Source organism: Aethalodelphis obliquidens, unplaced genomic scaffold (assembly GCF_003676395.1).
Source record: "Aethalodelphis obliquidens isolate GAN/ISIS:26980383/991018 unplaced genomic scaffold, ASM367639v1 scaffold46, whole genome shotgun sequence".
NCBI classification, from domain to species: domain Eukaryota; kingdom Metazoa; phylum Chordata; class Mammalia; order Artiodactyla; family Delphinidae; genus Aethalodelphis; species Aethalodelphis obliquidens.
This window is the reverse complement of record NW_020837990.1, coordinates 5,917,052-5,930,595: the sequence shown is the minus strand read 5'-3', so window position 1 is coordinate 5,930,595 and position 13,544 is coordinate 5,917,052. Positions and strand designations below refer to the sequence as shown.

Genomic DNA, 13,544 nt, shown 5'->3' with positions numbered 1-13,544 from the left:
CTTCTCATTGCAGTGGCTTCTCTTGTTGAGGAGCACAGGCTCTAGGCGCGCGGGCTTCAGTAGTTGTGGCTTGTGGGCTCTAGAGCGCGGGCTCAGTAGTTGTGGTGCTCGGGCTTAGTTGCTCCGCGGCATGTGGGATATTCCCGGACCAGGGCTCTAACGTGTGTCCGCTGCATTGGCAGGTGGGTTCTTAACCACTGCGCCACCAGGGAAGCCCAAGGTTCACAGATTCTTGCAGACGAATTAATATGTGCTTCAATTGCTTCTCTCCTAAATGAAGTTTACTTTATGGTATCCCTTATTATTCTAGGATGAGAAAATGTCAGAATCTACAATGGATGCCTTCCAAAGCCTACCTTCAGAAGCAAGCAAAAGGTAGTGTTGTCAAAAGATCTTCCCCCAAATGCTTCCTGCTTTAATGTCATATAATTGTGTACATCTAGTGTAAAGAGAATACTAGCCTTTTTTCAAGTACTGCTGTTTCCCAGGGAGCTGTTGGTTGTTGAAGCTGGGTGATAGGTACATGAGTGTTCATTTTACTCTTCCCTTCACCTTGGAGTATGTTTGAATATTTCCATAAGAAAAATTTCTTTTAATTCATACAAAAAATTACATTATATTTCATTTCCTAGAGTAATAAGAGTATACCTGTTTCACTTGCCAACTTGGCATTAACTTTCTTGAGTCTTCCAGTGTCAACTTTAGCTGTAGGAAACTGAGACTAAGATTGTTACATTCCTATACTTATATTTTAAATAAAATTTTCTCACAGAAAAATAATCTTGCATTTCCCCCCCACCCCCAGCTGTGAAGAAGAAAGAGAAAAAGTCTAAGACCAGTGAAAAGAAAGAGAGCAAAGAGAGCAGTGTTGTGAAGAGCTTGGCGGACTCTAGTCAGAAGTCTACCCCGTCAGCAAGAGAGGATCCCGCCCCCAAGAAAAGCAACAGTGAGCCACCTCCGCGGAAGCCTCCGGAGGACAAGAGTGAGGAAGGGAATGCCTCCACCCCAGGAGCTGAGGCCAAACAAGTGGCCACGCCCTCTTCCAGGAAGTCCAGCAAGCAGGTCTCCCAGCCAGCACCAGCCATCCCCCTACAGCCCCCCAGCACAGCACCACCGAGAAAAGAAGTCCCCAAGACCACTCCTAGTGAGCCCAAGAAAAAGCAGCCTCCACCTCCAGAGTCAGGTGAGTGAGGACAGCAGGAAGAGCTGCTGAACCGGAAGTACCAGCACAGGACACTGACATCTTAAACAGCATTTGGAAACCTGAAATGTATATTGTTAAGTCTTTGATACAAGAAAACTAGCTCTCTTTTAAATATTTATTTAATTTTTTTTTTGGCTGCGCCGGGTCTTAGTTGTGGCCCAAGGGATCTTTTAGTTGCGGCATGCATGCGGGATCTAGTTCCCTGACTACGGATCAAACCCGGGCCCTCTGCATTGGGAGCGTGGAGTATTAACCACTGGACCACCAGGGAAGTTCCAATTAGCTCTCTTTTAACTGTTATATAATAATAAAGAAATAGAAGCAAAAACCAGTTAAGTTGGAGATACTGTCTTAATTTCCTATTCAAAGCCTAGAGTTTAAATGGTTTTTTGTTTTTTCTAATGCCCCTTTCTTTGCAGGCCAATCAGTGCTAGAGTCATCATTGCTATTTAGCATTAACTGTCAATTTAGTGGCATCTGACGGCAGTTTATTTTGAATTCTTTAGGTCCAGAGCAAAGCAAGCAGAAAAAAGTGGCTCCTCGCCCCAGTATTCCTGTAAAACAAAAGCCTAAAGAAAAGGTGAGGAAAGATTTGTTTCCCTGCCATTTGTCAAAGATGTGTTCTATTCTGTAGGGAAATAGCCTTATCCTTGACATTTACGTGATTGAGTGAAACTGCATTTCTGCTTCTGTGTAGATGGCAGTGGAATTTCTTAAAATTAGCAAACTTCAGGTTTAGGCTTTAGCTCACTTCCCTTTTTTTCTTTTTTTTCCCGTTGTTGTTTTCCCCTTCTTTGTAGCCCCACATGCTTATGCTTATGCTGCAGGCTGATGAGTATAATTTTTTTCCCCCTCAACGTCCGTTAGCAGTATTTGTCTATAACAATCGCTCACTATTTTTATTATGTGGAGAGAGAGGTCTTAAAGACTTTTCCAGTTCTTTCTGTGCCCCCATAGTGGTGTGCATGCACGTCCAGGCTGATGCTCTCGAGAGCATCAGCAATGCTGAAAAGAGAGACAAATGCCAGGTTCTTATTAAGTCGTGTTCCAGAGTTACTATCCAGTTTCAAACTGTGATGATGAAGCATGGTTACATTGGCAAATCTGAAATCATTGACGATCACAGAGCTGGGAAAATTGTTTTGAATCTCATAGGCAGGTTACACAAGTGTGGAGTGATCAGCCCCAGATTTGATGTGTGCAACTCCAAGATCTAGAAAAATGGCAGAATAACCTGCTCCCATCTGGTCAGTGTGGTTTCATTGTACTGACAACCTCAGCTGGCATCGTGGACCACGAGGAAGCAAGATGAAGACACGCAGGAGGGAAAAGCCTGGGATGTGTTTTCTAGGGGTATAAATACATACGTGCCAATAAAATGCTTCAATGGAAAAAAAAAATTCTCCTGAAGATTACTTGTCTGTTTCTCTAGGATACTTATATTGGAAACATGTTTTCCAGATCTATTAAGATTTGTCATTTGCATTATTATCTGTTGCAAGAGTGAAGGCAGGCAGGGTGTGGATTTGTTCTTTATCCATCTTCTATCCCCATAGGAAAAACCACCTCCAGTCAATAAGCAGGAGAATGCAGGCACTTTGAACATCCTCAGCACTCTTTCCAATGGCAATAGTTCAAAGCAAAAAGTCCCAGCAGATGGAGTCCACAGGATCAGAGTGGACTTTAAGGTAAAAGTGTTCAGTGACCACGGAGTATATTGAGTGTTGTGGAGTTTAAATCGAGAAAATGATGTTACCAAAGGTGTTGAAAGAGAGGAAATTCATTCGGGGGGCGGGGCGGACGAATGAAGAGCTGCCATTAATAGATGGGTTCAGGTGTGTGAGAACTCCGGTCGGTGTTACCAGGTCAGTCTGTGAACTGACTGAAGTACAGAGGCACGGAGCCAGTCCTGCCCATCCTGAGCTGTAAAGTGCTTTTAGATGAGAACAGTATCTGAGGAAGTGCTTCTTTCACATAGGTATTATCAAACCATGATGATCGCTTGAATCAGCAAAACTCTAAGGGAAATTCAATCCCAGTAAATCTTTGCATTGTAGTTAACAGGTGAGCCTTTTAAGAGTTTGTGTCTGAGATTTAAAATTTTTAAAGCGGCAGTTATTTTGAACTCATTGAGATGAAATATTCTCAACATTCTGGTGTCACTCTAATTTTATGCTTTTCGTCCTTATTTTCAATGCAGCGTTTTTTCAGTGCAGCGTTGTGTCGTAAAACTGTCAAAATTATCTTTTCCTCTCTCTCTGCAGGAGGATTGTGAAGCAGAAAATGTGTGGGAGATGGGAGGCTTAGGAATCTTGACCTCTGTTCCTATAACACCCAGGGTGGTTTGCTTTCTCTGTGCCAGTAGTGGGCATGTAGAGGTAAGATATCCTGCTTCTTGGTACCCCAGACAGCATACTGATAGATTATTTTGCTGTGATGAAAGAAATCATTCTATTCTGTTTTGTTGGTATATAGCAGGCACTATATCCTGTTGAAACCTGCAAATGCAATGCTTTGAAGTTTTTTAGAAATTTCAGGAAGGAGTCTGCTTTTTATTAGAGTAGCAGGTTTTTTTTTTTTAGAGTAGCAGTTATTGAGTGTGAAAAGTTTAATAGTTTCATCTCTTAAATTCACTCATTAGTAGAGTTCTGATTTTTTGCTAGATGTCCAAACATGGAAGAAATAATGTTTTTCTAGAAAAAGAGATATGCTGTTGATAGTTGTTTTATGTTGAATAGCAAAACTTCCTTGTCTATAAAGAGCTCTTAGCAATTAATAAGAAAAAGGAAAACACTCAGTAAAAAAAATAGTCTAAGGGCAGGAGTATATAATTCACAAAACGAGAAGTAAATACATGGTGGGAGGGGAGCGTGAAGCCTTCCGATTACCAAACACTGTAAATTAAAGCATGATAAAAAGGATCAAGTGGAAATGGAGACTTTCTGTTTCTGGAAATCTAAATTAGTTCCAGTCTTTCTGAGAAGATTGTTTGGAAGTATGTATTTATCTTTAAAATGGGTATACCCTCTAACCCAGCAATTGCACTCCAGGCATTTATCTTGAGGATATAATTAGATAAATTATATGTGTATGTATATTTGTATACATGTATGTATATAATAAACCCTTCTATATGTATAAATATTTGTATATATATAATAAACAGAAGGGTTTATTTCAGTATTTATGATAATAAAAAATTGGAGACAACCCGAAAAGTCATCAATAAGGGGCTGGTACTTCGGTTAAAGTAATTATAGGACATGCGTATAATGGCACATATGAAGTCCTAAAGATGATAATATAGATTCATATTGACATGGAAAGATGTCCATGACACATCACTTAGTTAAAAGAGCAGGTCACAAAATAGTATGTAAAAAGCATGATCCCATTTTGGTTTGGAAAAATGTTTTTGAAATATATATGTAGAAAGAATTCTGAAGGATTTACACCAAAATCTTAAGAGTGTAGTTGGATTGTGGTTGACTTTTGTTTTTTCTTTATCTTTTTGAGTTTTCCTGCAGTGAGTATGTGCCATCTTTACCATAAGGGGAAAAAAAGGTAGCACAATTTTAACTAGGAAGCAGTAATTTGTCATTCGTACAGTTCTCAATTCCTGAATACCTCCTTAGGTTATTATTTGTCACATATGTATTCTAAGGTCATAAAGAAAACCCAAAGCCAAGTTGTAATCCAGATGTTGAGCAATCATTGAGACTCACTAACTAAGACATTCAGTCCTGCCCACTTGCTATTTTAAATTACGCATTAGCAAGTGCAGACAATATTGAATAAGAGTTCACCAAAACTGCCTCTGTGATTTAGTTCAATGCAAATCCTTTATGTATGCAGATTATATAATCCGATACGCTATTTTTCTTCTACATCTTTAAGCTTTCTAAATAATTTCAAAAGTAAACTATCAGACATAAAGTAATTTTTCTGCAAAATTATATTCACAAATAACCGTATGCTGAAAGTTATATATTAAAGAGTGACTTTTTAAATGAAAATGATACCAGTATATGGATTTTTAAATATGTGAAGAAAAAAGGAGTTTTAATGGGCAAAAATTAGCAGCTTAAATAGTAATGGGATAAACAATAATTTGGAGGTGTAAGTTTTGTTTTCCTTGGGTTTTTTATTATATGGTTGTATCTTAAATATAGATTTAAGAAATTTAGAAAATATATGACATCATTATATGATAAAGTATACAGAGAAATGCAAAATTGTCATTGTAAACGTTCAGTATTTTTTTAAAAAATTTAGTGATTCAGACATTTAATAAAATAAAATAAAGGCATTAAAGAAATAAATTACATTACATTACATTAGCAAAATTTTTGCCTGGTATTCGTTAAGGAAATATTTTCTTAGTTCCTGTTACGAACAATATATTGTTCTAAGTGCTGGAGTTGCTTTAGATAGCATTGAAACTGAGACTGTTCAGTCTATATAAGTGCTAGGGGTCTACTGTACCTCTTTTCCTACATAATCTTAACTTTCGTTACATCCATATACATGTTACCCACAGGAATAACTTATTTTCGTAACACCAGTACTTCAACTTCTGTGTTAAAACAGGTTTTTTTTTTTTTTCCAGAGTATAATTGCTCTAATTTAAATTGTGTAGCTGTGACAGCAATCCCACAGGATTCCTAAAAACTGAAATTAGAAAATGAATAGCCCACTGCCTACATTGCACTCCTAAAGCATAACCAGTGCTTGATGAATTTTCCCTCCATTCAAATTTTTTAAAACTTTTTATGTTGACATGATTTCAGATTTACAGAAAAGCTACAAGAGTGGTACAAAGAATTCCCATACACCCTTTACCTGGATTCCCCAAGCATTAATTTTTTTTTTTTTGGCGGTACGCGGGCCTCTCACTGTTGTGGCCTCTCCCGTTGTGGAGCACAGGCTCCGGACGCACAGGCTCAGCGGCCGTGGCTCACGGGCCTAGCCGCTCCGCGGCATGTAGGATCTTCCCAGACCGGGACATGAACCCGTGTCCCCTGCATCGGCAGGCGGACTCTCAACCACTGCGCCACCAGGGAAGCCCAATATTTTCTTTTATTGGAGTAAAATTGCTTTAGCGTTAATATTTTTAATTTGCTTTATCCTTTTCTCTTTGTATATGTATCGTACAAAATAAGAAATAAAATATGTACACACATTTTATATGTAGACTTTTTTTTCTTAAAATTTGAGAGCAAGTTGCAGACATGTGCCTTTTTACCTCTAAATTTTATACTGTGTATTTCCTAAAACCAAGGACATCCTCTTATATAACCACAATATAATTATCAAAATCAGGAAATTAACGTTGATATATTACAATTATTTAAGTAGACTTTAGTTTTGACCAGTTGTCCCACTGATTTTTTTATGGCAGAAGAAAATTATGAGTCACACTCATTTGAATTTCTGAAAATCTCTTTATCAGTATGAAAATAACTTATTTCTAAAATTAGAGATGGGAAGGACAAACCAGAGCTTACAGTCATTTAGTAGATTATAGAGAGCCTTTAAAACCATCCCTATTTCCCCTTACCCCACTCTTTTACATTGCCTTAGCTCTTTGTTGATACCTCTTTTATGGCACTTAAGCACATTCTATGAAATCTTAGATTGTATCTATTTAGTTATTTTATAATTCTACTATTATTACTACTTTAGTCCCCTGAAACTCCCCAGTATTCTCCTTTTTTAACATAGTCATTGCTTAGTGAACATGTTGAATACAGTATGTACACCACTACTCCTAAAGCTCAAAGTAAGCAGGTAGGATTTGGTTGATATTTCTACGTGCTATCTGACCGCCTCTGTGTTCCCTTCTTACCCTAGTTTGTGTATTGCCAAGTCTGTTGTGAGCCCTTCCACAAGTTTTGTTTGGAGGAGCACGAGCGCCCTCTGGAGGACCAGCTGGAAAACTGGTGTTGTCGGCGCTGCAAGTTCTGTCATGTTTGTGGAAGGCAGCACCAGGCCACCAAGGTACGACGCTGAGTAATGGGGCCACTTACAGTATTACTCTGTATCTCCATTTCTGCCTTTTAATCTAGGATTTCGTACGCACGTATTTCCTCTGTTGGCTTAGCCTGTTTTTACTGTTTAACTGGGTGTAATCGATTGCCTATTGTTGTGTTTTAATTTAATTTTGGGAGTATAGCAGAAAACGTGGCATTGGATAAGATCCTCAAAATAAATCAAATCTCCTTTATCAGAATGTTCACCACTGAGTGCCTTTGGCAGGACATAAATCCCTATGCCTTGAGAGTAAATAATTTATGAGGAAATTTAAGCCGTCACAGTGATGTGCTGTATTTACTTGAAGATAAGTATGAAATGGGGTACTAAGTGACAGGTGTCCAGTGAAGGTGAGGTGATGCCCACCTTTTTGCCTTCTTATTTTCTTACAGCAGCTGCTGGAGTGTAATAAGTGCCGAAACAGCTATCACCCTGAGTGCCTGGGACCAAATTACCCCACCAAACCCACAAAGAAAAAGAAAGTTTGGGTGAGTTTCTCACACAATGGGCAGTTTCAGAGAGAATTGTCATGGGACTGTCAGGCGTGCACAAATTGTAAGAGGGCTATCCTGCTTGAGGAAGAAAAGCCGTCCCAGTAGAGAAGTCAACTCTAGAAATGGATTGCATTTGAGACCTTCTTAAATAAGAAGAGATATTAAAAATAAGAAGTTCCTATTGAATTTCTTTCATGTCTTCCAGATCTGTACCAAGTGTGTTCGCTGCAAGAGCTGTGGATCCACGACTCCCGGCAAAGGGTGGGATGCACAGTGGTCTCACGATTTCTCACTCTGCCATGATTGTGCCAAACTCTTTGCTAAAGGTACCTCAGAAAAGCCAGTTTTGTCAACTTTTAGAGGTTGTACTTAGTGTTTGGGAGGTGAACTGGACACTGCAGTGGAATGAAAAGGTCTTACCATTCTTGTCCAGGATGCCATTTAGACAAATTTCCTAAGTTTCTGGTCTTGCTCTTTTCCTTACACAGAGGCGTAGAGCAACTAGGAAGGTTTTGTTATCTTTGGGGGGATGAATCAAGGAGACTTTTTATAGTAACTCACCACAAAGAAATGCTCTAAACCAGTATTTCCCAAAGTGAGGTATATATCCATTTGATTGTTTCAGAAATGACTTTAGGTGGTACTGAGTCAAAGATTTGATCTTAATAGTTGTGCTAGAAAAAAATTATAGCCAATACATTAAACTGACTTAGGATGATAACGATATAAAGTTCACTATTGAAGCTATTTAAAATAAGCAAATCAATGTGAAGTCTATTAAGTAAAAAATAATAAGAGGTGATACGTGGATAAAACAAATTGATGAAGGGTGTCTATTTTTCCGAATTTTAGGAAGCACTGCTCTAAGCTCTAATGTAAAAGCACTAGGAATAAGGGAAAAGTGTAAATTAACTGTGTTTTTACTCCCATTACCCTCTCCTCTTTTTTAAAAATTTAAACATTTCTTTGGAATGTTTAAGAGAGAAAGTTCTCTCTTCCATTCTGTTACGTTATCTATAAAATCTACCTTATGACCTTTAAAAATGGGTCTAAAGAAGAGAACTAGTGGCATATCCTGAGAGCTCAGAATAATCTTAACACTTTACAGATGTGTAAACATTCCATGGTAGGTGCATGCTGGCATTTGTAAGTAGTTTCAGAAGCAGAATATGGTGGCTGGCATTTTACATCACATTGGCATATGTGGGTCAAGGGCTTTAGAGGCGTTGGTTATGTGAACCAAAGCTCTGCTGAAAACTTTGCTTTGCTTTCAGGAAACTTCTGTCCTCTCTGTGATAAGTGTTATGATGATGATGACTACGAGAGTAAGATGATGCAGTGTGGGAAATGTGATCGATGGGTCCATTCCAAATGTGAGAATCTTTCAGGTACAGAAGGTTGGAGTCTTTTTATTACAGTTTCCTTCTTTCTTGGTACAGCTGCATTTACAGCCCCCAAAGTACTATAAACATAAAATTATGGTAGTGTTGTTACTTGAAGTCTTTTTAAATTTATTTTTTAGTCTCTAAAATAAGAACATTGTGTTAAATTTGTGCTCATTTATCTTGAACACATTCTTTAAGATATTTATTCGCTGTCCTTTGTGGATACCATAACCTATTGATTCTCCAGTGACTAAATCCTGAGTTAGTGTTAATAACGTCCCTTCCGAGATCAATACATATGAGTTCTTCAGGGGTGTGAGAGTCTTAATACTGTTCTAACATGCAGCTTGATATTAAGTTCAGTGGAATAGCTTTCTCTTTTCCCTGTCTCCCACTCTTCAGAGCACTTCATCATTGTAGGTTTTTGTTTTCCCAGATGAGATGTATGAGATCCTGTCTAATCTTCCGGAAAGTGTGGCCTACACTTGTGTGAACTGTACTGAGCGGCACCCTGCGGAGTGGCGACTGGCCCTTGAAAAAGAGCTCCAGATCTCTCTGAAGCAAGTACTGACAGCCTTGTTGAACTCTCGGACCACCAGCCACTTGCTACGCTACCGACAGGTAGGCCCATGTCTCATTTTGTATTCCGAATGGTGGTTTGTGCCTAATCATGGGATGTGTGCGTTTTTGTGTGTGTGTGCTTTTCAGTTTATTTTCTTTTGCCTCACTCTTTATTTAGTTTTGTAGAGTTTCTTGTTTTGGCCTTAGGCTATTAAGAAAATTTTTAGCACCAAGAGTAAAACCCTTCTCTGGGGTAAGAAGAAGGAAGGGGCCATATCTCTTTCAAAGGTCTTGCTGTTGTAATATGAAATTTGGACTTTGTATTCTGAAGGCCATGGGGAGCCCAATGAAGGACTTTACCCAAAAGAGTAACCTGATCAGAGTTGCTTCTTAGAAAAAAGTAAAAAAACAAAAAAATGATTCTGAGTGGAGTGAGAGGAAGGATTGGAGAGGACTGAGCCTACAGGCAGGAGCCGTGGTTAGGAGGCAGTGGTGGTGCTCGAGGCAAGAGGGAGCAGGATGGTGGCCTGATCTGCGAGGGTGGTAGTGGGGCCAGAGACCCTTCGGCTCCAGGAAAGTTCCAGGGCTCCTCAGGACACAAATTGAAAATCTCTGCTTCTTGTCCATTTAAGTCATGAACTATATACATAAAGTAGTCATTGGGAACACAGGTATAATGTTGGAAGAACCACATGGATGGCTTTAACTCAGAGCTAGGCTGCTGCTTTATCTTTTAACAGAGTCTGTTTTTTGAATAGGAAAATTAGCTGTATCTGTGTCTTACTCAAAAGGAATTGGACAGTTTCTGTTTCTTCATACTTGGTTGGGAGTTATCGAGCAAAGCTCCTCAGTGATCCTAGCCAAGCTATTAGATAGCCAGCTCGTTTTAACTTTCCTTTTCTAGTATTTGAGAAATCTCTGATTATTTTCAAGTTCTTTAGGTTTTATAATACACATCATTCAGTACCATCTTTATTCATTTTAGTAGAATCTACATAGGTGCCTCATTTTCAGTGTTAGATAAAAGAAACATATCTTTCCTGACGACAGGCTGCCAAACCTCCGGACTTAAATCCTGAGACAGAGGAGAGTATACCTTCCCGCAGCTCCCCAGAAGGGCCTGATCCACCAGTGCTTACTGAGGTCAGCAAACAGGAAGATCAGCAGCCTTTAGATCTGGAAGGAGTCAAGAGGAAAATGGACCAAGGGAACTACACATCTGTGGTATGTCTATACAGCAAACTACCCAAATTTCCAGCTCCAGTTTAGCTTCCTTGGGTCTTTTGGGGGATGAGGCTGGGTGTTAGCATTAAAGGATGGTTGTATTGTATTTAGAAATGTCACGTGGTTTTAAATACCTAAAAATATGTGAGTCATTTTAGTTCTGTGTTTTGGAAGATGGGTTATGATAGGGAAGGTAGTGTCTTTTTATTTGGCTTTCACCTGAGTTCTTCAAAAATTATCTTTATATTAAAATTATTTTTATATTAATACTGTTTATGGAAAATTACTAATGTGCAATTAATTGGTTTGCCCCTTTTGAGATCGCATCTGAATAGTATGTCTTTTTATAATGGATGTTCATTTCTAGATAGATGCCTTTTAATTTTATGATTTTAAGGAAGTGTAGGAAATGATCATCTGTTATCTCATGGTCCGTGTTTGCTATTCAGTTGTTTATTCATTTTAGTCTAAGTAAAAAATCGTGGCCCTGTTTGGTAACTTACCAGGATACAGCTAATTTATCTGCATTCTTACCTTATTAGCCTGGCATGTCTTGACTGCCACAAGTTAATTATGAACTGAATCCCAAAGGCCTCCACTGAAGAGAAATTGCACTGTATTAAAATGGGGTGTCCGTTTTCTATTGGTTCTCTGTGCTGGATGATTTAGGAGGGAAGAGGAAGTGGTTTTGAGAGCACACTGTTCTATGAATAATTAATGCTTTGTTTTTGTGTACAGTTGGAGTTCAGTGATGATATTGTGAAGATCATTCAAGCAGCCATTAACTCAGATGGAGGGCAGCCAGAGATTAAAAAAGCCAACAGCATGGTCAAGTCCTTCTTTATTCGGGTGAATGATATTAATACTTCATGTCTTTGATGCTTAATCCGTGGGTTGTTACCACATGAACAGAACAGACTTGTTCTCATCTATGTTTTGCTTTGTCATGTGTATAAATCATTTTTCGTTTAATTCGTTCCTCTGATTCTTTGGGAGGAGATTAGTGAGGTTCCAGAGTGGATGGATCTTTCCTTTGGTGGCCTGAATCATCCTCATATTGACAGAGAAGCTGGTGTGAAGTTGTTGGGTTTTATGTGCTTTCCAAATGAATGGTCACATGCTTACATTTTGTTTGTTTGTTTTTCTGTTAGCAAATGGAACGTGTTTTTCCATGGTTCAGTGTCAAAAAGTCCAGGTTTTGGGAGCCAAATAAAGTATCAAGCAAGTGAGTAAATTCAGTATTACTTTTTTTCGCTTCATCAGCTAGAAATCTGAGCGTTCTTATATTTTTAGATTGAGGGGTTTTCTTAGACTAGGTTTTAATATTAAAGATTAATCATTTGAAATGCCTTTTTTAAAAAAATTAATTAATTAATTTATTTGTTTGTTTTTTGGCTGTGTTGGGTCTTCGTTGCTGTGTGTGGGCTTTCTCTAGTTGCATGAGCAACTAGTTGCGCGAGCGGGGGCTACTCTTCATTGTGGTGCGCGGGCTTCTCATTGTCATGGCTTCTCTTGCTGCAGAGCGCGGGCTCTAGGCGCGCAGGCTTCAGTAGTTGTGGCACTTGGGCTCTAGAGCGCAGGCTCAGTAGTTGCGGTGCATGGGCTTAGTTGCTCTGCAGCATGTGGAATCTTCCTGGGCCAGGGATCGAACCCGTGTCCCCTGCATTGGCAGACGGATTCTAAACCACCGCGCCACCAGGGAAGCCCTGAAATGCCTTTTTATTGCTGGTTTAGAGACAACACTTAATGTTTATTGCAGTCTGCTGCCCTTTTTTTCTTTATTTATGTATTTGTTGTTTTAGGGAACTTGTGGCATATGTACAATACATGTACTATATATATAGCCCAGTTATAACTGGGTTCTATCTTATTTAGGAGTTTATTAATTAATTAATTTACTTTTGCTGTGTTGCGTCTTCATTTCTGTGCGAGGGCTTTCTCTAGTTGCGGCAAGTGGGGGCCACTCTTAATCGCGGTGAGCGGGCCTCTCACTATGGCGGCCTCGTTGTGGAGCACAGGCTCCAGACGCACAGGCTCAGTAGTTCTCAACAGTTCTTGATTCTCCATGTTTAACCTTAAATTTTTATTCCAGTAAATCCTTTTGACACATTGATAAGGTTATCATTTGTTTCTAGATGTTTGACCAAGAGTCACAATACATCGGGATTATATTTTTAAAAATAATAAAGTCCTGTGTAGGCAGTTTTCGAATTCTGTGACTTGTTCTTACAGTCTGTGAAAGGCTTGTGCCCAGGCCTGAGACCTGATGATATCAAGAATTTGACTGTTTTGTACAGTTCTGGGTATCTTGTAGGAGTTCAATAAATACTTGTTGAATCAATTATTTCCAGCAGTGGGATGTTACCAAACGCAGTGCTTCCACCTTCACTTGACCATAATTATGCTCAGTGGCAGGAGCGAGAGGAAAACAGCCACACTGAGCAGCCTCCTTTAATGAAGAAAATCATTCCAGCTCCCAAACCTAAAGGGCCTGGAGAGCCAGACTCACCAACTCCTCTGCATCCTCCTACACCACCAATTTTGAGTAAGACACCAAATGAAGACTTGTTATCCATTTCTCTCTGGGTGCAAATGATTGACTTTGTGACTCTAAATTTAATGTACTTCCGTATTGGAAAAATT

At 39.1% G+C, this 13,544-nt stretch overlaps 1 protein-coding gene across 12 annotated transcripts in view; it reads left to right on the top strand.

The window, feature by feature from the left end:
- Window positions 1-13,544, top strand: part of KMT2A (lysine methyltransferase 2A) — a 76,174-nt gene that overhangs the window by 36,200 nt on the left and 26,430 nt on the right. For 8 of the 12 annotated variants that reach the window (XM_027082154.1, XM_027082158.1, XM_027082157.1 and 5 more), the window contains 14 exons: window positions 311-375; window positions 806-1,183; window positions 1,711-1,784; window positions 2,761-2,892; window positions 3,469-3,582; window positions 7,058-7,204; window positions 7,630-7,725; window positions 7,937-8,057; window positions 9,006-9,128; window positions 9,553-9,737; window positions 10,728-10,901; window positions 11,640-11,750; window positions 12,053-12,126; window positions 13,253-13,446. In XM_027082154.1, coding sequence (XP_026937955.1) covers window positions 311-375; window positions 806-1,183; window positions 1,711-1,784; window positions 2,761-2,892; window positions 3,469-3,582; window positions 7,058-7,204; window positions 7,630-7,725; window positions 7,937-8,057; window positions 9,006-9,128; window positions 9,553-9,737; window positions 10,728-10,901; window positions 11,640-11,750; window positions 12,053-12,126; window positions 13,253-13,446 — 1,988 coding nt within the window. The remainder of the gene's footprint in view (window positions 1-310; window positions 376-805; window positions 1,184-1,710; window positions 1,785-2,760; window positions 2,893-3,468; window positions 3,583-7,057; window positions 7,205-7,629; window positions 7,726-7,936; window positions 8,058-9,005; window positions 9,129-9,552; window positions 9,738-10,727; window positions 10,902-11,639; window positions 11,751-12,052; window positions 12,127-13,252; window positions 13,447-13,544) is intronic. The other 4 variants (XM_027082155.1, XM_027082152.1, XM_027082150.1 and 1 more) reach the window with 3 other exon arrangements.